Genomic DNA, 27,431 nt, shown 5'->3' on the forward strand with positions numbered 1-27,431 from the left:
ATAAATAATCGCAAGTAATATCGAAGAAATGTTACCACTAACATGAAGTACAATATGTCACGAAAAAACAATCTCTGAATCAGCGGGATCTGTTAAAGCGTTCCAGAGTTATAACCTCATAAAGTGACAGTGGTCAGAATTGTAAAAATTGGCTCGGTCATTAAGGACCAAATTGGCTCTGTCACTAAGGGGTTAAGCAATCATTGCACACCTGCAAATAATTAGCTGCCGGGTGATAGTCATTGACTTCCATGGGCTCCATTGAAATACAATACAGCACAACACAGGCAGCAAAGAAAATGCAGAATGGATTTCAACAAAGGTCTCTGGGCCCAGTTTACTTCTCCAGGTTCTACAGGTTCGGGTGACTCATCCCTAGTCCCAGAGTACGGATTCAGTAGTTGTCATTCCACTCAGGTATGGACTGGTGTTGGAATTCAGCCCTGGCATTTGAAATCACACAGGCCCATGCTGTCCTCGTCCCCAAGCATCAGATGTGGATATATTACTAATATTACCCTGGATGGAGGAAAGGAAGATTTTCTACAAGACCAATATGTCTACTGATACCCGTGGTCTGCTGGTTTAAGTGATGGAGTCAGCAACTTTGTGCTCCATCAAAACTCTTGACAGTATGGGTGTCTTGAGAACACCAATTCTGTTAATAACGTAGCAGACAAGGCAGCCCATGACCAGACTGGCCCTTCTGGCATTTGCCAGAATTGCCAGATGGCCAGTCCGGCCCTGATTCCACTGTGATAACAATAATTCTACTCTCGGTGTGCTGTGTCTGTGTCTGTGTCCCTTACTCCACTCTGTGTGGTGTGTCTGGACCTAGAGACCCTTATTCCACTCTGTGTGGTCTGTCTGGGCCTAGAGACCCTTATTCCACTCTCATTGTGGTGTGTCTGGACCTAGAGACCCTTATTCAAATTCACTCTACATTTCCTTCCATCCTATGCCGGCCTGCACCTGCAGTATATGTGTATGATATATAACTAGGTAGGGTCTGTTCACTCTTACTCTTGGTAGTCATAAGTGGTCAGGGAAGGAAGTGCAGGCGCCAGATTCACTGCCACTGAAGTCAATGGGAGAGCGGAGCTGCTATGGCACTTCCGCTCCTCTGACAGATTCTGACAGAATCTCACCTTTCTGTGGTGCCTTCTGGGCTTCCAGGACCATCTATCTCAGCCAGCAGCACCCTGCTTTTGGTGGGCTCCCACTGAGATGATAATGTATTAGATCTGACCTGCAGTCCCATGTAACTCCACAGATAATACAGTGATTCTTTTGCGGGTACTGATAGCAGTGATGGCTCCTCTGGATCACACTGCTGCTGGTGGGAGGAGTAAGGCAGAATCATGAGAGATGAGAGAAGACTAGATCTATCTATTGCTGATAATGACAGACTGCTACAAACCACAGATCTTCAGCATGTTTGCAGTTTTGCACTAGGTCATCTGTAAATCACAATTTGATCACACATCATGTGAACATCCTCACCTTTCACCTCAAATATCATAGATCTGAAACTTTGTGATGCTGCATTTGGCAATTTTCCATGTGGGCAATTTTCCGTGTGGGCAAATTTATGTGTGGGCAATTTTCCGTGAGGGCAATTTTTCGTGTGGGCAATTTTCCTGTGGGCATTTTCAGGGAACCATTTCTAAGAAATACAGAGCTCATTTACTAACAGCGAACTGATCTCTTTAGCCCCTTAACCCCCTGAGCTTTTTTCGGTTTTGCGTTTTCGTTTTTTGCTCCCTCATAACTTTTTTATTTTTCCGTCAATGTGGCCATGTGAGGGCTTGTTTTTTGAAGGACGAGTTGTACTTTTGAACAACACCATTGGTTTTATCATGTCATGTACTAGAAACCGGGAAGAAAATTCCAAGTGCCGCGAAATTGCAAAAAAAGTGCAAACCCACACTTGGTTTTTGTTTGGCTTTTTTATTAAGTTGACTAAATGCTAAAACTACCCGGCCATTATGAATCTCCAGTTCATTACAAGTGCATAGACACCAAACTTGCCTAGGTTTTTTTTTATCTAAGTGGTGAAACAAAATTCCAAACTTTGTTAAAAAAAAAATACAATAATAATAATAATAAATTGCACCATTTCCCGATACCCATAGCATCTCCATTTTTCGTGATCCCGGATTGGGTGAGGGCTTATTTAATGCGAGCTGAGCTGACGTTTTTAATGTTACCATTTTAATGCAATGTCACTGCGACCAAAAAAACGTAATTTTGACGTTTTTACTTTTTTCTCGCTACACCACTTAGCGATCAGGATAATCCTTTTTTTATTGATAGATCGGGTGATTCTGAACGCGGTGATACCAAATATGTGTAGGTTTGATTTTATTTTTATTGTATTATTTTGAATGGGACGAATGGGGGTGATTTTAACTTTTATATTTTTAATTTTATTTTATATTTTTAAAAACATTTTTTTTACTTTTGCCATGCTTTAAGGCTATGTGCACACGTATTCTTGGCTACTGCAGATTTATCGCGGATTTACCGCGTTTTTTCTGCGGTTTTTACTGCGGTTTTACAACTGCGGATTTCCATAGGGGCAGTTGTAAAACCGCTGCGGAATCCGCAGAAAGAAGTGACATGCTGCGGAATGTAAACTGCTGCGTTTCCGCCCTTTTTTTTCCGCGGCATGTGCACAGCGTTTTTGGTTTACATTGAACTGTAAACGCATGGGAAACTGCTGCGGATCCGCATCGTGTGCACATACCCTAATAGTCTCCATATTAAAAGCTGCCATAGCCCGATCGGCTCTGCTACATAGAGGCAATTGTCAGAGCCGACCACTGGGTGGCGCTCACAGCAATCCGGCACTGACAACCATAGAGGTCTCCAGGAGACCTCGGGTTGTCATGCCAACACACTCGTGACCCGCGATCACGTGATGCAAGTCTCCGGTGTGCGTATTTCCGGCGTGATTGCTAAAAGCGACATTTAAATGCCGCTGTCAGCGTTTGACAGTGGCATATAAATAGTTAATAGCCACGGGTGGATCGCAATTAAACCCGCGTCTATTGCGGGCACATGTCAGCTGGTCAAAACAGCTGGCATGTCCCGGGAAAGATGTGGGGTCACCGCCGACGCCCACATCAAAGGGAGGGATACCGACATCGGCGTACTATTACGCCCAATGTCAGTAAGGGGTTAATATGACAAAAAATTGTAATATGAAGAATATTAGATTTGCATAACTTTTAATTTACATGATAATTAGGCATTGTTAAGGATCAATATCTTCAGGAATCAATCCATACATTGATAAAAGACTGATGGAAATGTTTAGTTTACAATGCGTGTATAAGAGGAGCAGATTTGACTAAAATGAATGTCATCCTTTATGGTGTAGGGAGTCTTGTTATCATGGACAAAAGACTATAAAGTAAGAGGGGTTCACCAAACAGATGTCGTTAAAGCACTGAGGAAAACGCTGAAGAAGAAAAGGGTATGTAAAAAAAATTTCTCAATATGACGTATAGTAGGAATACACAAGCTTTTCTGATCTCTTGTTCATGGATGGCCATTTTCACATATCGGGCTACAAGGAAAAGAATTGGCTATTACCATCTGAGACATTTATGTCCTGTCATAAGTATATACTATAAATGTCTTATAGGTGCAGGTTCCACTTCCAGGAACTAGGAAAGTGGAAAACAGTTCCCTTCTCTCCTAGTCAGGACTCCAGGAAAGAGAAGAACATGCATGTGGCTCTCGCCATAGAAGACTATGAGTATTGTAATATCAGTCCAGTATTTCACAGCTCTTATCTACCATAGAGAGAGCTGTATGTAACAGTCTCTCCTATAGCTCTTCCTGGCTTGCCCAAAAGGGATTTAGAGACTCCATTCCCCTTATCTATGGAAGACATCATGAGGGAGGGCTAGGGTACTATATAGTGCCTGTATCTGCTACATTTGCAGCCATGTACAAAATATTTTTTGTGTCCCAATGGTTTGGACTGTATGGTATGACCTTGTGGGCCACATGTGGTACACCACTGATGTGTGGCTATCAAGATCTCAGTTGCTCGTAAGATGCTGAAAATTGCCTTGTACTAGAAACCGAATAAGATATGTTATGTTTGATTTCTTTGACATTAGGGATATTTTCTATGTATATTGTTTGATTTCTTTGACATTAGGGATGTTTTTTATGTATATTGTATACTTTTTACACAACTTACTGCCCTTTGTTGATTTACATGTGAATATTTTTCTCTTATTAGAACAATAATGTGGAAGTTCTGGCTTTGGTTAATGATACAGTGGGCACCATGATGACCTGTGGCTATGACGACCAGTTGTGTGAGGTTGGCGTTATTGTAGGTAAAAGAACTTTATGAATGTTTGGATCGGGCTTTTAATGGGACAAGATGTAAAATAGCCCGATTATTACTGCCATGTAGCAAATAATTGTAAAGTTATTATCATCTAGTACTTCCTTGCACCTGGTAAAACCTTGATGTCTTTGCCTATGAAGGCAGAGATTATTTCCCATCAACTGGAAGTCTTAACCTAACCCTCTTCAATCATAATAACGAACTGATTGAAGGACTTTTTTTCTAGTGATTAGTTGGAGAGACACTAGTTGTAGCCCTGGCAATCAATCTTTGGTTGTAAATACTTCTGAAATGCCTTAATTTCTCAATTGAGACAACTTCTTTAGTTTATTTCTAAGTCTCAAGGAATTGCTTTGGTCATGTGCATTTGTGAAGGACATGTTCGTGTAATGTAAGCCTGTAGGGAATTTGTGTGTCACTGCAAAGGGTCTAGTTCACGTCATAAATTTGGCTGCATTTACAACAGGGCAATACACAGATAAAAAGGACCATGTGCAGGCACAATATATGGGCCATTTCTAGTCCAATAGCTCATCATAATGCACAATTCCACCTGGTTTGGATTGAGAAGTGGCCCCTTACCTCTTGGGCTGCTGTATGGCTGCCCAGTTTGCGCCACTGGTATATCTGACTTCCAGCACGGTCAGTGGAATGCAAGTTCCATTTATAGCCACTATATTCCATAAATCCTGCAATCAATGTATATTAGTAAATCGATAACTTGCATATTACTAAGATTTCTGATTCCTTGTTGTGCAGGGACTGGAACGAATGCCTGTTACATGGAGAACCTGAATAATATTGACCTAGTAGAAGGTGATGAGGGGAGGATGTGCATTAATACAGAGTGGGGAGCATTTGGAGACGATGGTGTCTTAGATGACATCAGAACACACTTTGATAATGAAATAGATTTAGGATCAGTGAATCCTGGCAAGCAACTGTAAGTATATACCGTATTAAGTATATTTATTTTTATCATTGTGATATGGACACAATAGAATGTTTTTTATAACTTAAAATAAGCAAAAAAGGACATATTACATGCCCCATTAGATAAGATGTTCCACCTTGAAATAAAAAAGCAGCATAATACTTACGTATCTCATTAACAAACACTTTCCAGGAACAAATAAATAACATTTAGCACAGTAAAAAAAATAAGACTCAGCGTTCCTTTAAGTCTATACCGTTCTGTATGTACACACTGTAATGATAACTTAGTTTTCCCGGACTATGAAATTGATGGTTTCTCCTTGACTTCTAACATCCCCAATCTTATGATTTATGTGCCTGCTAGGCTTCAGTGGCTATAGGCTACAACAATGACTAATAAAGAATGTATATGTAAACAGGAACAAAATATATCTTGGTACCATGTTAGCCAGTAGATAGAAAAATATTTAGAATTGAGAGTCCTCAGTGGTTGATACCTTTTAATGGCTAACTGAAAAGATGGTAACAAATTGCAAGCTTTTGAGACTACACAGGTCTCTTCATCAGGCAAAGACTAAAAGAAATTCTGAATTCAGAATTTGTTTTAGTCTTTGCCTGATGAAGAGACCTGTGTAGTCTCGAAAGCTTGCAATTTGTTACCATCTTTTCAGTTAGCCATCAAAAGCTATCAACCACTGAGGACTCTCAATTCTAAATATTTTTGTATATGTAAAGACGCTATAACCACAGAATATCTGTCATGCTAGACTACATCCTTCATGTAAGCAGCACCTAGGTTTTTTGTCAGTCCCTTTTGTCTTTCTTGTCCCACCAAATTAAATAAATGTCCAAAAACACAAAATTCAAGCAGGTATTTATATGCCAATTTTCCCTCTAGCTAGCGCCATTCCTGTGGGGCCACTAATATCCTCATATCTATTGTGTTTTCTAGGTAAATCCTGCCCCCTCCACTTATACATTAAGTTACTGCTGGCTGAACCCATTAATTTTGGAGAACCATCTGATCTGTATACTCGACAGATGATATTGGGGGAGATAATGATTGGGCAGTTTAATGTAATATTCAGATCGTTTTGTTCGCAGGACAGATAAGCCTAGGCCAAAAGTGTTTGGCAGCTGCTTTCTCTCCGCTCTCTACTGAAAATACATGAATTCTCAGATAAGCAGATATGTGTATAGAGGAATCAGGAGAGATAGCTGTTGACAGCTATCCCATAAGATTGGGTACCTTAAGGCTTAAGGCCCCTTCACATTTAGCGACGCTGCAGCGATACCGACAACGATCCGGATCGCTGCAGCGTCGCTGTTTGGTCGCTGGAGAGCTGTCACACAGACCGCTCTCCAGCGACCAACGATGCCGGTAACCAGGGTAAACATCGGGTAACTAAGCGCAGGGCCGCGCTTAGTAACCCGATATTTACCCTGGTTACCATCCTAAAAGTAAAAAAAAACAAACACTAGATACTTACCTACCGCTGTCTGTCCTCCAGCGCTGCGCTCTGCTTCTCTGCTCTCCTCCTGTACTGTCTGGGAGCCGGAAAGCAGAGCGGTGACGTCACCGCTCTGCTTTCCGGCTCACAGCCAGTACAGGAGGAGTGCAGAGCACAGCGCTGGAGGACAGACAGCGTTAGGTAAGTATCTAGTGTTTGTTTTTTTTTACTTTTAGCATGGTAACCAGGGTAAACATCGGGTTACTAAGCGCGGCCCTGCGCTTAGTTACCCGATGTTTACCCTGGTTACCAGTGAAGACATCGCTGGATCGGTGTCACACACGCCGATCCAGCGATGTCTCCAGGGAGTCCAGCGACGAAATAAAGTTCTGGACTTTATTCAGCGACCAACGATCTCCCAGCAGGGGCCTGATCGTTGGTCGCTGTCACACATAACGATTTCATTAACGATATCGTTGCTACGTCACAAATAGCAACGATATCGTTAACAATATCGTTATGTGTGAAGGTACCTTTACACTTTCATTTCTGTAATTTTTTAAATTTGTTTTATTTAAAAAAATTGCAATTGTGTCTTGTTTTATGATAGATTCGAGAAAATGATCAGTGGTTTGTACATGGGAGAACTCGTCAGACTCATTCTGCTAAAGATGGCAAAAAAAGGTCTACTTTTCGGTGGCAAGGTCTCTACTGCTCTCCGTACCAAGGGAAAGATCGAAACAAGTCATGTGGCTGCCATGGAAAAGTAAGGACTGCTTCATAATATGCATTTGCTACTTATAGAGAAATAGCACAGTATAGAGGTCTAGCAATTCCTGCTTAAACATGTGTATTTGGTTTCCTCATGCAGATATAATGAAGGTCTAGCTAACACTAGACAAATACTACTGGACCTTGGCCTGGAAATATCAGAGGATGACTGCATTGCAGTTCAGCATGTCGCCACTATAGTATCATTCCGATCAGCCAACTTGTGTGCTGCTGCTCTTGCCGCCATCTTGACAAGACTTCGTAAGAACAAGAAGTTGGATAGAATGAGAACAACTGTTGGAATGGATGGCACAGTTTATAGAACACATCCCCAGTAAGTAATCATATATGGAATAATTTGATATATATAAAATAATAAAAATATAGTAACATTTTCACCATCTTGCCCATTCTGGGTCATTAACGATTGCAAGGCGGCCATACACATTAGGTAGCACAAGGTTAATGGTTGAACCAATGACCATCTGGTGAAGAATTGCTTTAAACACCCAGTGTCATGACTCAGCTGTCGCGTGGCCTGGGACCAGGGGCTCCTTCCCTGTCCCTAACACTAGTTAGTGCCCTAGCTCGCCCTGTTCCCCAGGATTCTTCTGAAGGTGAAGATGCTGGGGCTGCCACCCTTGCCTAATCTCTTGAGTTAGCCCTCCGTCTGTTGTCTTCCCCCACCCAGGGAAGAGGAGCACTACTGTGCACTGTAGTACACCAACCCGATAAACAAGGCTACACAAACAAGGGTAAACTGAAAACATCAGCCATACAAATATTCACTCACATACAACAGAGGAATGCACCTGGGAGTGGAGGATGCGGAAAAAAAACAAAGTAGAGGAGGGAAGGGAATTATCACACTTACAAACCACGCAACAGTCACAGATAACTCCTCCAAAACTCCTCATATGAACACCTCTCCTCCTACGCCATGCAGCAAATGCTAGCTCTGACATGGATTTGAATCAGGACCTAGATTATAAAGGGAATAGGAGTGGTTAACTGAACTCAGCTGAGAGCTCAGAGCTCCCAACATGGCTGATTAACCCCTGTTATGTCAAAAGAAATAAATACTATTAAAACGAAGAAGTGCTTCTTCTCAGCACAGGAATAGGAGCAATCAGACGCTGCAGTCTTCTGACTCCTCTCTGTTGCAGTAAAGGCCCCTTCACATTTAGCGACGCTGCAGCGATACCGACAACGATCCGGATCGCTGCAGCGTCGCTGTTTGGTCGCTGGAGAGCTGTCACACAGACCGCTCTCCAGCGACCAACGATGCCGGTAACCAGGGTAAACATCGGGTAACTAAGCGCAGGGCCGCGCTTAGTAACCCGATATTTACCCTGGTTACCATCCTAAAAGTAAAAAAAAACAAACACTAGATACTTACCTACCGCTGTCTGTCCTCCAGCGCTGCGCTCTGCTTCTCTGCTCTCCTCCTGTACTGTCTGGGAGCCGGAAAGCAGAGCGGTGACGTCACCGCTCTGCTTTCCGGCTCACAGCCAGTACAGGAGGAGTGCAGAGCACAGCGCTGGAGGACAGACAGCGTTAGGTAAGTATCTAGTGTTTGTTTTTTTTTACTTTTAGCATGGTAACCAGGGTAAACATCGGGTTACTAAGCGCGGCCCTGCGCTTAGTTACCCGATGTTTACCCTGGTTACCAGTGAAGACATCGCTGGATCGGTGTCACACACGCCGATCCAGCGATGTCTCCAGGGAGTCCAGCGACGAAATAAAGTTCTGGACTTTATTCAGCGACCAACGATCTCCCAGCAGGGGCCTGATCGTTGGTCGCTGTCACACATAACGATTTCATTAACGATATCGTTGCTACGTCACAAATAGCAACGATATCGTTAACAATATCGTTATGTGTGAAGGTACCTTAACCCCGTGACACCCAGCCATACATATTTGTTCCTTACATTTGTTGAGCCTTGCCATACATTTCTAATTATACTGGGCCAAGAAGGAAACACACTTCTGCAATGTTTCTTCAAAGATATAATAAGTGTTACTCCATAATAATAAAAAAATCATTCAAATGTCTATAAACAATAAATATTTTATTGAGGTACACAACTATACAATAAAAATAAAAATTAAAAGATAATAATTAAAATCAATAAGCAATGAAAGTAAAGGGAGGCCAATAAGACGCACAATAATGAAGAGAAGAAGAGAATGCAAGGGGTAGCCAGCAGATGACCGAATACTACCAAAGAATTATGATAACAGGTATGTATATGAACATAAGTATATGCACAAAGTTAATTACAATGCAATTCTGAAAGTTAAATCTATAGAAATTTGGTATATAATAATGCACACAAATAGTGCAATGTAATACAGAAAATTAAATCAATAGTAATGAGATAGATGCATTATGGTCAGACATACTCAAAAATAAAAATAGAATGTGCCATCACGTCAGCCTCCACCTTAGACCCCGACACGTGCTTCGACGCTACTTCATTTGAGAGTCCAATATGGTTGTCTAAAGCGATAGCGCATTGTTTCATTTCACCGACAGACATTTGTTATGATTGGATTTGTCCATTTCCATCATCTTTACATGAATTTATTCACAAGAAATATCTGTTGGTCAAATACTTGCTTAACGGAAAATTATATTTCCCATTTCTCCCATACTCATCAGATAGTTAGCCAGTCTCGCCAAAATTCGCAAGTGTGGCAGACTTTGAGTTAATGCATATGGGAGCCTTTAGTGTTCAGTTATAGAGCAGCATATCCTAATCAAAGATATCAGAAAAATTCTCCAAATTATTCCTGGTGCTTGTTAGAAAAAATAATGTAATAATAGAAAAATATAAGATGTGACAACAAAACTTTTGATCTTTCTTAAAGGGACACACTAAACCTTTAAAATTAATATTTTAAAAAATATATAAGCGAGTCATGCACATTTTATTCAAATGTCACTGGAGATCTATATACACAATAAGAGCAAACTATGTAGAATAACCCCCAAATCATTTATTTTCCAGGTATGCTAAACGATTACACAAGGTTGTAAGGCGACTGCTTCCTAACTGTGACGTGCGCTTCCTTCTCTCCGAGAGCGGCAGCGGTAAAGGAGCAGCTATGGTAACAGCAGTGGCCTGTAGGTTGCTCTCACAACGCAAACAGATTGATGAGGTTCTAGAGCAGCTGCAGATATCAGACGAGAAACTTGTGGAAATTAAATTAAGGATGATTGCAGAGTTAAAATATGGACTTAAGAAAGAAACACATGACTCTGCAACTGTGAAAATGTTACCGACTTATGTTTATGGAACCCCGGATGGTACAGGTAATTGCTATAGTTTATTCTTTTATTATTAACAAGACTCTTTGGCCCCGATTCATCTTTTTTTTTTTTTTAGACACTTTTCTTTTTTTTGCCTTAGCATATTTGCTTTTTTTGTGCCATATTTTCAAAATTGTGCACGTGGCTAAATAATTTGTCTCAAAATCAAAAATGCTCCTTATTGTTGTATTTACCAATTTTTACTGACTTTTTAGTGCAAAAAATCGTAAATCCTTTAAAAAGTTTCACTGAGAGTGCACCAAATTAAAAGTTCTGCCAGAAACTTTTCTTCAGGCAGAGACTGGAATGAGATGCGCAAAAAAAAAAAGAAGTGAGGTTAGGTAAAAGTCACATATCATTAACCCCTTCTTGACCTTTGATGTCTATTTACATCCAATGTCGTGTCCCTGCCTTTGATGTGGGCTCACACGCTGAGCACACATCTTTCCCCGCACATGATGACTGATCTAAATGGTTGGCCTCGATTAAATAAAAAAGCTATACTCGTGCAGGTGCCATTCCAGCGGTGTCATCACTCGTGTTCCCAGGGCTCCCGTGCAGTTGTTATATGACATGTGAACTAGGCGCCAATTCTGCTCTGACGTCACTCTCCCCCCTTCGTACAAATTGAAAATGAAGCGAAAGTCCAGGCTGCAGCTAATCTTTCAATTCCTCTTCATGTTCAATCCATACAAAGTCAGATACAGTGACGCCAGCGCTGATTCGGCACAGGGATCACGTGTCATAACAACTGCACAGGAGCCCCGGTAACACAACTGCTGACACCGCTGGAACAGGTAGGTGAATATAGGCTGTTTTATTTTCTCAGGGCAAACATTTAGATCAAGAAGGGGTTGTCCTAGTAGTGGACAACCTCTTTAACAGCCGCAGGTGGAGCAGTGATCTGCCTGCAGCTGTTAACCAGCTAAATGCTACTGTCAATCACAGACAGAGGGATTTAACAAGCACTTGGCCGGAAGTGCTTCATTCATTCCGCTGATCAACGCCCCTGTCCCGTGATTGAGAAGAGCTGAGGGGTTGCCATGACAGACGGGGGTCTGCTGATGACCAACATGTCTGTCATTACGATTCTCCTCTGAAAGCCGGTCCACGGAAAACTGGGTAAGCTTATTGACTCGAGTATAAGCCGGGTATGCATTGTCCCCTCATCTCTGTCCTGCTATGTGTGGCTCCCTCTGTTGTATGCATGGCTCGGCGTCCTCCCCCTTGTATGCATGGCTCCCCCGTGTATGCATGGCTCCCCCGTGTATGCATGGCTCCCCTGTGTATGCATGGCTCCCCTGTGTATGCATGGTTTCCCTGTGTATGCATGGCTCCCCTGTACTCCCCCGTATATGCATGGCTCCCCCGTGTATGCATGGCTCCCCCGTACTCCCCCGTGGATGCATGGCTCCCCTGTACTCCCCCGTGGATGCATGGCTCCCCCGTACTCCCCCGTGTATGCATGGCTCCCCCGTACTCCCCCGTGTATGCATGGCTCTCCCGTACTCGTGTATGCATGGCTCCCCCATACTCCTGGTGTATGCATGGCTCCCCCGTACTCCCCTGTGTATGCATGGCTCGCCGTACTCCTTTGTGTATGCATGGCTCCCCCGTACTCCCCGTGTATGCATGGATCCCCGTACTCCCTTGTGTATGCATGGCTCCCCCGTACTCCCCCGTGTATGCATGGTTCCCTCTATTCCTCCATGTATGCGTGGCTCCCCCGTCCTCCACCTTGTATGCATGGCATGGCTCGGCTCCCCTGCCCTCCCGGTCATACTCATGCCCTCCTGGCGCGGTCTCTGCACTTCCCTGCTTCTCTGTTGTCCCCGGGACCGGCAGCTTCTTCCTGTGCAGAGCGGTCACATGGTACCGCTCATTAAGGTAATGAATATGCGCTCCATGCCTATGGGAGTGGAGACGCGTACATATTCATTACCTTAATGAGCGGTCCCACGTGACCGCTCTGCGCAGGAAGAAGCTGCCGGCTCCCAGACAACGGAGATGCAGGGATGGAGATCCAGCGACGGAGGGTGAGTATTGATGTCTGACTCGGGTATAAGCCGAGGGGGCGTTTTCAGCACAAAAAAATGTGCTGAAAATCTCGGCTTATACACGAGTTATATAGGGTATCGCTGTGTTCAGAAATGTCTGATCTGTCAAAATATAAAATAAATTAATCTGATCAGTAAACCAAATGAAGATTGCCAGAATTATGTTTTTTTTTTTTACCACTGCAACATTGCAATAAAGCACAATAAGAGGCAATTAAAACATCATATCTTCCTAAAATGGTATCAATTGAACGTCACCTGAGGGCACAAAAAATAAGCCCTCACCCAGTCCCAGATCTCGAAAAATTTAAACGTTATGGGTCTAGGGAAATGGCTGCACAAGCTTAATTTTTTTCTTACAAATTTCAGAATTTTTGTTTTTACTACTTAAAAAAAACTATACATGTTTGGTATCTGCGCAAGAGTACTGACCTGGAGAATCATATTGCCAGACACGTTTTACGATATGGTGAACATGGTTGGTAAAAAAAAACAAACAAAAAAAACAATTGTAGAATTGCACTTTTTTGTAGTTTCAACACACTTGGAAATTTTTTCCTGCTTTCCAATGCATTACATCATAAATATGTACATATGAAATTACCTTACCTCAAGTCCAAGACTGCTTATGTTTTAGTAATTATAAAAAACAACAACCCAGGAGCAGCCTGGGAGTCACCTAGGCCTATGGGCAATAAGGGTCAAAGGCTCCTTACAGCACAAGCTAGGTTTTTTAATACTTTTAAGATGTATTCTATTTTCCAAAATCCATGCATTCTTTTCAACAACCAGAATTCTGTTTGCTTGAATCTGTCACTTTGCAGTGTGTACAGATTTATACAGCACCTATTGAGCATCGTGAGAGGCGTATAAATCTGTATGCAGAAAGCGCCCCCTTCTAGCAGTTGCAGGCAGCAGAATTTCACCAAGAAGCAGGATATTGCATGGTCGATATAACAAAAAATGCTCTTACCTATCAAACAGTTATAGAATTCATGTCACGCAGTGCCTTGGGACTGTGGGTGCTAGCTAGGTCCCTAGAACTAGGAGCGCCCTTTCTATCCCTGTCTCCTGGATTACTCCTAAAGGTTGATACGCCGGGTTCACATGCCTTGCTATACTCCCATATCATCACTTACCTGTCCTGTCCCCCCACCCAGGGAGTTGGGAAGTAAAAGTGTATAGAATAGCACTAACCAGACAAACAAGGAAAGACGGACAGAGATAAATGAAAAAAACAGTAATAGAAAATACATTCATCAAACAACAGAGTGGAACACAGAGGATGTTCACACAAACAAAACTCCAAGCAATAAATCACCAAACGCCAACTCCAACCATGAACTACACTTCCAACTCCAAACCAGGCAGTAAGAACTAACACTGGAAATCACTAAGTGCCAGAAGCGAGTATACAGTCGAAATCAGAAGTGTATATATACTATATAAAAAGACACTTATGCATGTTTTTCTCAAACTTTGACATGAAATCAGATTAAACCTATCCTGTTTTAGGTAAATTAGGATTACCATAATTATTAATATTTGCCAAATGCCGGAATAATGAGAGAGAATGTTTTAAGGCATTTTTATTACTTACTGCAATTCAAAAGTTTACATACATTTCATTAGTATTTGGTACAATTGCCACTTTGTTACCATTTTGGCAGTATGATTCGGGGCAGTGTCCATTTGGAAGACCCATTTTCGCCCAAGCTTTAACTTCCTGGTGCAACACAAAGAAGCAGTGTGTTTCGGGTGTGCATTAAAATGCATCCACAGGCCTGTCTCTAACTTAGATGTTGCCAAAAAACCTAGCAGAAGCATCCAAACACATGACATCATCATATGGGCAGTCAAGAATTGTTTAAAGGCATAGTAATCTTAGTGTATGCAAACTTTTGACTTTGCAGTAAGTAATGAAAAATGCCTTAAAACATTCTCTCTCTCTCATTATTCTGGCATTTAGCAAATATTAATAATTATGGTAATCCTAACTGACCTAAAATGGGAAAGGTTTATTCTGATTTCATATCAGATACTGAGAAAAACATGCATATGTGTCTTTTTATATAGTGTATGTAAACTTCTGGTTTCAACTGCATACAGCAGAGGGGAGTGGCCAACACTGAACAGCTGAGACAATCCAGGTAGGAAAGCTCCATGAGCTTCAACTGAACAGGTTAACCCTTACACTGCCAGCAAATAAATAACCTGCACTGTTTAATACCATGGTGAAGTACTTATAGTAGTGCAGGAGTTCGTGAAACCAGACACCGTGATCTTCCTGCCTCTCTCTGCCATGGTATCCCCCGTGACAATTCAGTTTCTGGGAGATGAGCTATGGACTCTTGGGTACTGGTTGGGAAAAGTACAAATGTATAAATTGATTTAATGTAATATTTCCAATTTGTATCCTAGAAAATGGAAATTTTCTAGCTCTGGACCTCGGGGGAACAAACTTCCGTGTGTTGCTAGTTAAAATCAGGAGTGGAAGAAGACGTTATGTAAGGATGTATAATAAGATCTTTGCAATACCACTAGAAATAATGCAAGGCACTGGGGAAGAGGTAAGAGTACTAGTAGCTATTAAATAGCATGTAAGGTGTACTATCATTCTGTGCCATAATTACATCGGAAAAAAAAACTGCCCTAAACATGTGATGCCATATTGGCGGTGACAAAATTCTTTTTATATTCTGTGTAGTGTTAGGTTTTAATGTTAAAAAGATTTGCATATATATGCACAAGATAAAAGACCTTTAAAAATAACAATACTTCTCTATTCCTGCGCTGATCCAGGCAGTAGCTCCTGTGGCCATTGTTTATAAGAGGCCGGTATGGGATCACCACAGACAGTCCGTGGTCTCAGTGGTCACCTGACATGTTACTGTATCATAGCTCCCATGTGACTTCTGAGGCCACTGATTGGCTGTTTGCTTTATTTTGGTATACAGTTGTGCTCAAAAGTTTACATATCCCGGCAGATGTTTTGCTTTCTTGGCCTTTTATTCAGAGCATATAATAATTAATAATAATAATTTTTATTTATATAGTGCCAACATATACCGCAGCACTTTACAATTAAAATATGAATGATAACACCAAAACTTTTTTTCCACTCATGGTTAGTGCTTGGGTGAAGTCATTTGTTGTCAAAATACTGTGTTTTCTCTCTTTAAATCGTAATGCCAACCCAAAACATCCAAATGGCACTGATCAAAAGTTCACATACCCCATTTTTTAATACCATTTATTGCCCCCTCTAACATCAATGACAGCTTGAAATCTTTTGTGGTAGTTGTGGATGAGGTTCTGCCGGGATAGGTAAACTTTTGAGCACAACTGTATTACATTTGTAATTAATCACCTTAATTTGTTTGAAACCCTGCACAGAATCATCTATTGATTATCTACCCCTAATTGTACCATGTAGTGCCCAAATAACAATTATACAGTGTCTGTAAATATTGTACTGAATGTAAAAAAAAAATACTATAATCCCGCCAGCCCCAAAGGTAACAGATATCTTAAAATTTGTTCACATGCCACATTCTTGCACCGTTTCTTATGCAAATTAAAATCTGTGTTTTAAAGTACCAACAAAAGAAAACTGCAGCATTTTTTTTTATTTTGCAGCATGTCAGCATTTTTGCAGTTTTTTTTCCATCCATAGAAAGCAATTGAGAGTGAAAAGATGCTGCAAAAACGCAACAAATGTTTTTTCAGTGTTTTTGGTGAATAAAACTAACTTTATTAAACATGTACTGTAGACATAGCGCACATGTAATACACACCGAAAACAATGCTGGAAAAAAGAGACAAAAACACAGCAAAAAATGCTGTAAAATCACCACAATGAAGCCTTTTTACTGCCAAGAAAGCAGGTTTTGGCTGCAGCAATAACTCTGCGATTAAACATCCCCTTACTCCATTAACTGCAGCTCCTCTTCTTGTTTTCTAGCTGTTTGACCACATTGTGGAATGTATCGCAGAATTCCTAGATTACATGGGAATTAAAGGGGCCCCACTGCCCCTTGGATTTACATTTTCCTTTCCATGTCAGCAAGATCGCATTGACAAGGTATGTATATCTTGGTTCTATCTTACATGCTGTATTAGTTGTCTGTGACAGCAATAAAGAAGATGGAGTAGACAACAAAATAATATAATTGAGTGTTTGTACAGTTTAATCAACCATTCACCTCACAATAAATGCATAATCACTTACCTGGGAAATACCTCCTTTTTAGGCCTTGTTCACATGTATTATATAGGCTGCTTTTTCCTTTTTTTTGTCTGCATGCTTTCTGCAGGTGTTTTTTGCACCAACTACTCAATAACAATCACTTGATTATTGAATTTTGCTGCTGTGTCAGCAATGCTTAGTGTGCAGAGTCATGCTCATTCTCTGCTCTAGTAGACCACTCTGGAGCAATGGAAGTGTCTCAGACTTCTACAGTGCAGCGTGCAATGGATGCCGTTGACAGCCATTGTGCAGCTCCCCCCAACACACAGTATAATGCAGCTCCCCCAACACACAGTATAGTGCAGTTACCCAACACACAGTACAGTGCAGCTACCCAACACACAGTATAGTGCATCTCCCCCAACACACAGTATAGTGCAGCTCCCCAACACACAGTATAGTGCAGCTCCCCAACACATAATATAGTGCAGTTCCCCCAACACACAGTATAGTGCAGCACCCCAACACACAGTATAGTGCAGCTTCCCCCAACACACAGTATAGTGCAACTTCCCCAACACACAGTATAGTGCAGCTCCCCCCAACACACAGTAGAGTGCAGCTCCTCCAACACACAGTATAGTGCAACTTTCCCCAACACACAGTATAGTGCAGCTCCCCTCAACACACAGTAGAGTGCAGCTCCTCCAACGCACAGTATAGCGCAGCTCCCACAACACACAGTATAGTGCATACACACACTTGCACAATACTCACCCCTCCTCCTTGTTCCACGTGCTGCTTCAGGCTCTGCTGCTCCAGGCTCTGCTGCTCCACACTAATGGCACAGCGTGGAGCATGATGAAGAGACGTAATTGCTCATCTGCTGAGTCACAGGCAGGGGGAGTGATGGGAGAGGGAGCGCCAGCTGACGTTCTCTCCTCCATCAATGCTTTCAACTGTATCGGCATCTATGATGCCGATAAGTTGAATCAGCGATGGGGGGTGGCGCCGGGCCCCTCAGCGGCCATGTGGTGTGACGCTATTAGTGGCACGCCACTGGCTCAGCTGGGGGTCACTGGAGGAGTGGGGGCCCTAGGCAGCTGCCTGGTCTTCCTGCCCCCAACGCCGGCCCTGCTGGGAGGGGAAGTGGAGGAGCAAAATGAGGAGGCAGTGACACATATGGCCACTATCGAGTAAGTGTTTATCTCACCCCAGAGCATGATTTACAGCTACACTGCTCAGTAGTGCTATTAATGTTCATCATGTGCTGCATAGACATTGGAGAGCAAGAATACCTCATGTCTATGTTTAGTGTGTAGGAAATCTAACAGCTAGTCTCCACCCACTAACTCAGAAACAACTGAAAATAAAAGTAGAGACTGCAGGGGAAACATCTGATTTAGGCTAGGTTCCCATTGCGTTAATGGGACCGCGCTAACGGACAGCGTTGCACGTCGAAATTAATGCCGTGCAACGCGTCCGTTAGCGCGCCCATTAACAGCAATGGGGGTGCGCATCACTAGCGTGTGCCACTTTCGGCACGCGCTAGCGATGTGCCGGTGTTTTGTGGCGCGCCGAGGACGCTGCTTGCAGCGTCCGAGGCGCGCCCATGGTCCGTTCCCCGCTCTCACAGATCGGAGATCTGCGAGAGCGGGGACGTTTAACGCGACCTCTTTAAAACACATTGCGTTAGCGCAATCCGCTAGCGCTAGGCGCTAAACGGATTGCACTAACGCAATCTGAACCTAGCCTAATAGTTCAGGAGATCAGTCAAATAATAGCCAGAAATAGTGTTATTACTTATGTACACAAACAACATATTCTAAATCTAGACAGTGATGTTAAGATATATATATATATATATATATATATATATATATATATATATATATATATATATATATTTCACTTGTAATACTTCCCCATAATAGAGACCAACTTAATAATACATATGGTTATCCTCATTACAAGTAGTCTGATTAGACATAATGGAAAATTGTATAGTTTAATAATATCACTTTTCGTGACATTCCTTATAAGATCCGCACCTACAGAGTGATGTTGTGAAAACCTCTCTCACTGCAATGTGCCCATTTACTGAGTATTGTTGTGTTTCATAGGGAAAATTGGTTGGATGGACAAAAGGCTTCAAAGCCACCGACTGTGAAGGACAGGATGTCGTTGACATGTTGAGAGAAGCCATTAAGAGAAGGAATGTAAGTAAGCCTCATGATTCTACAGGTTGTTGTACCACTGAAAATAATAATAATAGTGGAAACTTCACACTAGACTTCAAGCAGCTTGGATTGTCTGTCTCTCCACTCTTCCTCCAGACTCTGGGAACTTGAGCACAAGGTCTAGTGTGAAGTTTCCACGATCAGTGATGGTTTGGGGAGCCATGTCATCTGCTGGTGTAGGGCCACTGTGTTTTATCAAGACCAAAGTCAGTGCAGCCGTCTACCAGGACATTTTAGAGCACTTCATGCTTCCCTCTGCCAACAAGCTTTTTGGAGATGGAGATTTCGTTCTTCAGCAGGACTTGGCACCTGTCCACACTGCCAAAAGTACCAATACCTGGTTTAAAAACAACAGTATCACTGTGCTTGATTGGCCAGCAAACTCATCTGATCTTAACCCCATAAATAATCTATGGAGTATTGTCAAGAAGAAGATGACACCAGACCCAACAATGCAGACAAGCTGAAGGCTGCTATCAGATAACGCCTTATCCGAGCACATTCGCCCATCACTAGAAACCATCTAACTTGAAGGAGCTGGAGCAGTTTTGCCTTGAGGAATGGGCAACAATCTCAGTGGCAAAATGTGGAAAGCTCATAGAGGCTTATCCAAAGTGACTTGCAGCTATAATTGCCGTAAAAGGAGGCTCTACAAAGTACTGACTTTAGGGGGTGCATAGCTAAGCACACTGAAGTTTTCAGTTATTTTGTCCTATTTGTTGTTTGCTTCACAATAGAATATTAAAATGAACTCTTCTTGATAGCCTTATTTGATAAATGCAGTATACTATACTATGCAGGATACAGTATACTAGTATAAGTTTTATTAGACTTGACAAGCTAAGAGGGATCCGGTCTTGTAATTATTCCTTACCCAATAACAGCTCTTTGCCGTATGTAAATAAAACACATGACTTCTTGTGATTTGGGTAAAATGGCCACAGCAGCCTTTTATTAAATTTTAACTTAACAAAACCCGGAACGGCCCCGCAACTATAAACATTTTTAACTACCTAAAGGCTAATGGGCCCAGGCCAGAGGCAAACCCCATGTCCTAGAGAACATTCTCTGGCCGCACCACACCAGCCCAGGGGGTAAGGTATTAACACCATACGGGTAATACCCCTGGCCTTGCAGGAGCTACGACCGGCATTTATATTGGGATATAACCAGATAAACTATCCCCCAATAGAGCCCTTCATGCAAAAGGGCACAACACTTAACGAATACAAATAAGAATACAACAATACACATGTGAAAACATCCCCTTCATCAACTGTTAATATGCCCACATATCCATTTTCATTCTTTTTTTGTACACTTTAATTTTAAACGCACATTTTTATTTATTTTTAATTAATTAATTAATTAATTTATTTATTTTTATATATACACAAGGGGCGGGTGGGCGTTATGACAATTCCTGCTGGATCAAGAGGAGGTACCTGCTCACCCCTCACCTTATATTGTCCCCTATAACCCAACCCCATTCCATCCCCCTTGCCAATCAAATCCCTGACAAGTCCACCACTAAACAATGTATTTAACTCTGACCTTTAAAATCCCCTTTACCCCTTTCACTCCCACCTTCTGTCTTATCATGTTGCCTGTACGCCCTATTAGGGCTCCCTGGCTTTTCTGAGATAGAAATCGCAAAGGATATGGGTGTGGAAACTCTGTTTAAAAAAGAGAACGAAAAACTGAGCAAAGAAATCATACGGGTGTGAAAGGAGGGGGGGGGGAGATAATTAATTTAGAGAGAATAGTAAAAAGTGATAGAATGGGGTGGACATATCATTGGGGCAACATCTGCAGAGGTAAAGGGGCACATTTCTACATCCAAAACAGTAATAGAGGGAACTCGTGCACGATTGCAGCATATTAGGAATATAAATGCATACTCTTATGTCTGGAATGTAGCTCAAATTCTGCTGACATACATAATTGACAAAAATGCGGACAAGTCATCAAACATAGAGATAAGAAGGGGGGTGGGAACACCGAAAATGACTGAAAGGTCCATTGCACGTAGAAAATGTAGCAACTTTATTACAAACAATGCAAAAAGACAGGTGTGGGAACACATGGGACAATGCCACATGGAACTGGGTGCACAAACGCAGAAGGGCGCACGGAGATCGGTAAGTCAATAAAATCCCACAATGTAGACATAATTGTACCATTCATCAAAAAAAGGTATTTAACCAAAGATATAGATACAGGGATGGAAGTGGAAAAGCCTATCCTATATAACTGTTCAACGGTCAACAGGCATGATCCCTGACGAAGGAACAACATCGGAAACGAGTGTTGGGGCGGACGCACGCACCCGGTGAGCCCCTGCCTGCCCAAACACAGGTACTATGCAATGCCATTGAGTTTAACCTTTTTACACAGGTCACTTACGTGTTTATATTAGGCACATTACATACAACATCTAGTTTCAGTTTGATTGTTGAACATTTATATACAGTGGGTACGGAAAGTATTCAGACCCCTTTAAATTTCTCCTTCGCCTCATTGGGGGACACAGGACTGTGGGTGTATGCTTCTGCCGCCAGGAGGCTGACACTAAGTAAACTTGAAAAAAAGTTAGCTCCTCCTCCATCGTATACACCCTGACACTGGCTACCAGAGACTCCAGTTTATGCTTAGTGTCTCAAGGAGGCACATCTCTGGGTCCTGGATCGTGGACCCGATTTTTCAACACCTTTGGATTGAAGGGGCGACGGACCTTTTTGAGGGTCCGATCTCCCCAAACCATCAACGGGCAAGTACGTGCGATATTTCTCCACGTATCCTTTCCCGCTACGTGGGATTATTCACCGGACTTAGCCCTGACCACCCTGAGGTACCTAGACTCCAGGCTGTACAGGTGCCCGTGAGTTGTCCGTGTGTTCCCCCTGATTTCTACACCCCTGTGGGTGTTAGCTGGGGTGATGACGGTCCCTCTCCTTATCCTGGGGATAATGGAGATAGGGTTCCTGCACCGTCATTTTTTCTACCCCTCGTTGAGGGATCTAGTGGCGGGGACGTCGGCACCAATCTAACAGTTGGCGTCTATCCAGTGGATTCTTTGTCCACTGGTTTGTGCTGGAAAGGATATGTCCAGATTTGTTCACAGCCCCCCCCCCCGCCAATGTCTATAGGAGGCGGTGTCTTCACAAGGGGGGCTCCTGGCTTTACCTGTACATCCTCCGGGAGTGCGGTACCTCTTTTCAGCGGCCGGCGCGACGCTGCGGCATGATCCGGGTGGTCCCGGCTGCTGTGTCATGCGGCGCTGTAGCGTTGTCAGCGCTGCAGCGCAGCGACGCTGCAGCGTGGTCCGGCGGTGCGCGGTGTTAGGAGCGGCGCTGCAGGTACAGCGCCGCTATCCCCCCATAGGCTTCGGACCTGCCTGGCTGCTTCTCCTCATGGGGCAACTTCCTGGAGCCGGAACTTCCGGCCTTCGGACCGCGCTGTGAGGCTCCGCCCCCTCCGGCGCGTCACTTCCGGTTCCGGCTCTCCGTGCCCTACGGGGGGAAAATTGAAGCCCCGGCTTTGGGCCTGCTCCAGGCCGCAGCATCTCTGGCGGTCCCTCCCCCTAAGGCCTGCTGTACATTTAAGACAGCGTTTGTTGGGCTTCACATCGTGCCTTTAGGATCCATCTCGGTACTCGTGGGGACACAGGACTGGGGTAAGTGCTTCTTCCTGCATCTGGCTGAAGCATTCTTTTTTGTCCCAGTCTCTGGCCCTGGGTATAGCATTACGGATCGTTATGTCTAGAAAGGTTAAGACTCACACGGTTCTTTTTTCCAGTTGTGTATCTTGTAGTACCCTTTTTCCGCACACCCAAAGTAGTCGCCTATGTGAGGCCTGTGACGCTGAACGTGTCCAGGAGCCCCCCCCTGCCAGTCCTCCAGTAGTCTCTCCGGCTCCGGTCCCTCAGGCAGACGCTGTGGTAGCCCCACCGGAATGGGTCACGTCCTTGTCACAATCCATGGCGTCCCTTACTGAAGCGATCAAATCTCTGCAGACCCCGGCGGTCGGGACCGATAGTCCACCTGTCTCAGAGAGGGCCTCGGGATCTCAGGAGTCTTCGGCCTGCAGGGGCCGCGCTCTCACTCGACAGACGCATGGAAAGCGGATTCGCAAAGCGTCTCCCAGGCACTCAGGTGCTTCCGCATCTTGGAGTTCCGTATCTCGCTCTCCTTCCCCTGCAGAAAGCGGTGAAGTTGAGACTGACTACGAGTCGGAAGGGTCTCTTAATTTTGATAAACCTGGATTTCAGGAGTCAGTAGACAGCCTAATTGAAGCTGTCAATCAGTCTTTGGGGATAGAGGACGAGCTCGTCTCTGCCTCCGATCATAAGGTCTCGTTTAAGCGGACTAAACGGGCCCATAGGGTTTTTTCCTCTCATCCTGAGTTCGAGGACCTGATTCGTCGCAATCGGGAGCACCCGGACAAACGCTTTTCAGGGCAAAGAGCTCTGAAGGCTAGGTATCCCTTTGCTTCGGAACTTTGTAGCGATTGGGCAGAAAATCCTTCTGTAGATCCTCCAGTGTCCCGTTTAGCCTCTAACACGTTGCTATCTCTCCCTAATGGATCATCAATTAAGGATCCTACGGATCGTCTTATAGAGAGCTTGGCTCGTTCCGTCTTTGAGGCCTCAAGTTCAGCACTTTTTCCTTCCTTTGCAGCAACTTGGGTTGCCAGGGCTATGATTTCTTGGTCAGACTCATTATCTAAGGCTCTCCAAGAAGGTAATGTGTCAGCAGAATTGGCTGAAATGGCGTCTCAGGTAGCTATGGCCGGTAGCTATCTGATTAACGCATCTCTGGACGCGGCAGATTGTGCTTCTTCGGCTGCGTCTAATGCTATTGCCATCAGAAGGGCCCTTTGGTTAAGGTCCTGGCGGGCTGATTCTACCTCTAAAAAATCTCTTACATCCCTGCCGTATCAGGGTGGTCGTTTGTTCGGAGAAAAGCTGGATCAGCTCATTTCTGACTCCACAGGAGGGAAAAGTAAGTTTCTTCCTCAGCAGAGGGCTAGACAGCCTTTTCGGCGCCAATTCCAGGCCCGTTTCAGAACCTTTCGCTATGTCAGATGGGCCGCAGCAGCAAGTTCTCCTGCGCAGGGTCGGCCCAAGCAGGACCGAGACGGTCGGACCCCTTATACAGCCAGCCAGGGGGGAAGAATGCGTCCCCAGTCCTCTAGATCCAGAGGTTCTAGGACGCAAAGATTTTCGGCCAAGTGACTGGAGTCCTCTTCCGAACGTCTCCAAAAAAGTAGGCGGACGTCTACTTTTATTTCGCCAGGTCTGGTGTCAGGTAATCCACGACCAGTGGGTGGCAGAGCTCGTATCTTCAGGTTACAAGATAGAGCTGGTTCAGCTGCCCCCTCCCCGGTTCTTCCCATCCCGTCTTCCCAGGTGCAAATCTCTTCGTCAAAGCCTGTTCAATTCCATAGAGTCTCTCCGTATCAGCGGTGTCATTTCTCCTGTTCCAAAGGAAGAAAGGTTTCAGGGCTTTTATTCCAATCTTTTTGTAGTGCCCAAAAAGGATGGAGCAGTGAGGCCTATCCTAGATCTCAAGCTCTTAAACAGGTTTGTCCGCGTTGGTCACTTTCGGATGGAGTCTCTACGGTCGGTCATCGCTTCTCTGGAAAAGGGAGAATTTTTGGCCTCAGTAGACATTCAGGATGCTTATCTTCATATTCCCATCTTTCCGCTCCATCAAAGATTTCTCCGGTTTGCCGTAAACAATCTACACTTCCAGTTCACGGCATTACCTTTCGGACTGGCCTCCGCTCCCAGGGTGTTCACAAAAGTCATGTCAACTGTGGTGTCCATTCTGCACTCCCGAGGTATAGTCGTCTTGCCATACCTAGACGATCTGCTGATCAAGGGACCGACATTTCTATCTTGCAGGGAAAATGTCGGCATCACTCTGGACACCCTTTCCCGTCTAGGTTGGGTGGTAAATTTAAAGAAGTCTTCCCTACAGCCGTCTCGAAAAATCTCTTTTTTAGGCATGATCTTCGACACCTCTCAAGCCCTAACTATCCTTCCCCAGGACAAGGTCTTAGCCCTTCGGCGGGAAGTGAAGAATCTTCTACAACCATACCCTCATACGATTCGGTCCGGGATGAGGGTGTTAGGAAAGATGGTTGCAACCATAGAGGCGGTTCCGTTTGCACTGTTTCATCTTCGACCCCTCCAGTGTGCAATCCTATCAGTATGGAACAGAAATCCTCTCTCAACCGCAAATTTCAGTTGTCTTTCCAGACCAAGCAGGCTCTCGCTTGGTGGCTAAACAGCTCATCTCTACTCAGGGGAAAGCCTTTTCCCCCAACCAATTGGCTAGTGGTCACAACAGATGCCAGTCTCCTGGGTTGGGGAGCAGTGTTCTTCCATCATACAGCTCAGGGACGCTGGTCTCCTCAGGAATCAGATCTCCCCATCAATATCTTAGAGATTCGAGCAGTCCGGCTAGCCTTGTTGCGTTTCCACCACCTTCTGGCGGGTCGCCCTGTCCGAATTCAATCGGACAACGCAACGGCGGTAGCCTACATAAATCACCAGGGGGGCACCCGCAGCAAGGCAGCCATGCAGGAGGTAAAACAGATTCTACTCTGGGCGGAGAGAAATCACTCTGTGATCTCGGCGGTCCACATTCCGGGCGAAGAAAACTGGGCGGCAGATTTCTTAAGCCGTCTGGGCCTAGCCTCCGGGGAATGGTCTCTCCATCCCGAGGTTTTTTTGCAGATATGCCATCTTTGGGGAACTCCAGACGTGGTTCTAATGGCATCCAAGTTGAATGCCAAGGTGCCCAGTTTTGTCTCTCGTTACCGAGATCCCCAGGCTATCGCTGTGGATGCGCTGGTACTGTCTTGGAACCAATTTCGTCTCGCTTATCTGTTCCCTCCTCTGGCACTGCTCCCGAGAGTAATCAAGAAGATCAAATCAGAGAGAGTGCCGGCCATCCTGATAGCTCCGGATTGGCCACGACGGACCTGGTATGCAGACCTGGTACAACTTCTCGCCGGGGTTCCTTGGCGGCTCCCCGATCGGCCGGATCTTCTATCTCAAGGGCCGATCTACCACCAGAACTCAGAGGTCCTACGTTTGACGGCCTGGCCGTTGAATCTTGGGTTTTAACTCAGGCTGGGTTTTCTCAAGAAGTGGCTGATACCATGATCAGTGCACGTAAGTCTGTCTCGGCCAGGATTTATTATCACACTTGGAAGGTGTTTCTTTCCTGGTGTAGAGAGCGCGGGCTGCCTCCTCTGCGTTTTTCCGTTCCAAACATTCTAGCCTTCCTTCAAGCAGGCCTGGTTTCTGGGCTTGCTCCTAGTACTCTTAAAAGGCAGGTTTCGGCTTTATCAGTTCTCTTTCAGCACAAGATTGCTCCTAATCGTCAAGTCAGGACTTTTTTTCAGGGAGTCGCTCATAAGGTCCCTCCTTATAAGACTCCTTTGGAAGCTTGGGACCTTAATCTGGTCTTAAGGGCTTTACAGGACGCTCCTTTTGAGCCTCTTCAAGAGGTTTCTTTGATGTTTCTTTCTTGGAAAGTCGTATTTTTAGTGGCCATAACGTCCATAAGACGGGTATCGGAGCTGGCAGCCCTTTCTTGTCGTCCTCCTTTTTTGCGTTTTCATCAGGACAAGGTGGTGCTCAGACCATCACCGTCCTTTTTGCCGAAAGTTGTTTCATCATTTCATATCAATGAAGATATTGTTCTGCCCTCTTTTTGTCCGGCACCTGCGCACCATGTAGAAAAAGCTCTCCATACGTTGGATCTGGTGAGGGCTCTGAGGAGGTACGTTACCCGTACGGCTCCTTTTCGCCAGACAGATGCTCTGTTTGCCCTTCCGCAGGGTCGCAGGAAGGGATGCGCGGCTTCAAAATCTACCTTGGCCAGGTGGATAAGGGCGACCATTCAGGAGGCTTATCGCTCCATGGGCATGACGGTTCCGGCCGGAATCAAGGCTCATTCGACTAGAGCGGTGGGGGCTTTCTGGGCCGTTCGGCACCAGGCCTCAGCAGAGCAGGTTTGCAAGGCTGCGACCTGGTCTAGTCTGCACACATTTGTTAAGCATTATAATATTCACTC

The 27,431-nt window shown here is 44.3% G+C and overlaps 1 protein-coding gene across 1 annotated transcript in view; it reads left to right on the top strand.

The window, feature by feature from the left end:
* Nucleotides 1-27,431, top strand: part of LOC138665695 (hexokinase HKDC1-like) — a 101,091-nt gene that overhangs the window by 28,476 nt on the left and 45,184 nt on the right. The window contains exons 5-13 of the mRNA XM_069753411.1: nucleotides 3,386-3,481; nucleotides 4,262-4,361; nucleotides 5,135-5,318; nucleotides 7,373-7,528; nucleotides 7,634-7,867; nucleotides 10,551-10,855; nucleotides 15,331-15,479; nucleotides 16,874-16,993; nucleotides 19,222-19,317. Of these exons, the coding sequence (XP_069609512.1) occupies nucleotides 3,386-3,481; nucleotides 4,262-4,361; nucleotides 5,135-5,318; nucleotides 7,373-7,528; nucleotides 7,634-7,867; nucleotides 10,551-10,855; nucleotides 15,331-15,479; nucleotides 16,874-16,993; nucleotides 19,222-19,317 (1,440 nt within the window). The remainder of the gene's footprint in view (nucleotides 1-3,385; nucleotides 3,482-4,261; nucleotides 4,362-5,134; nucleotides 5,319-7,372; nucleotides 7,529-7,633; nucleotides 7,868-10,550; nucleotides 10,856-15,330; nucleotides 15,480-16,873; nucleotides 16,994-19,221; nucleotides 19,318-27,431) is intronic.

This window comes from Ranitomeya imitator, chromosome 2 (genome assembly GCF_032444005.1).
Source record: "Ranitomeya imitator isolate aRanImi1 chromosome 2, aRanImi1.pri, whole genome shotgun sequence".
NCBI classification, from domain to species: domain Eukaryota; kingdom Metazoa; phylum Chordata; class Amphibia; order Anura; family Dendrobatidae; genus Ranitomeya; species Ranitomeya imitator.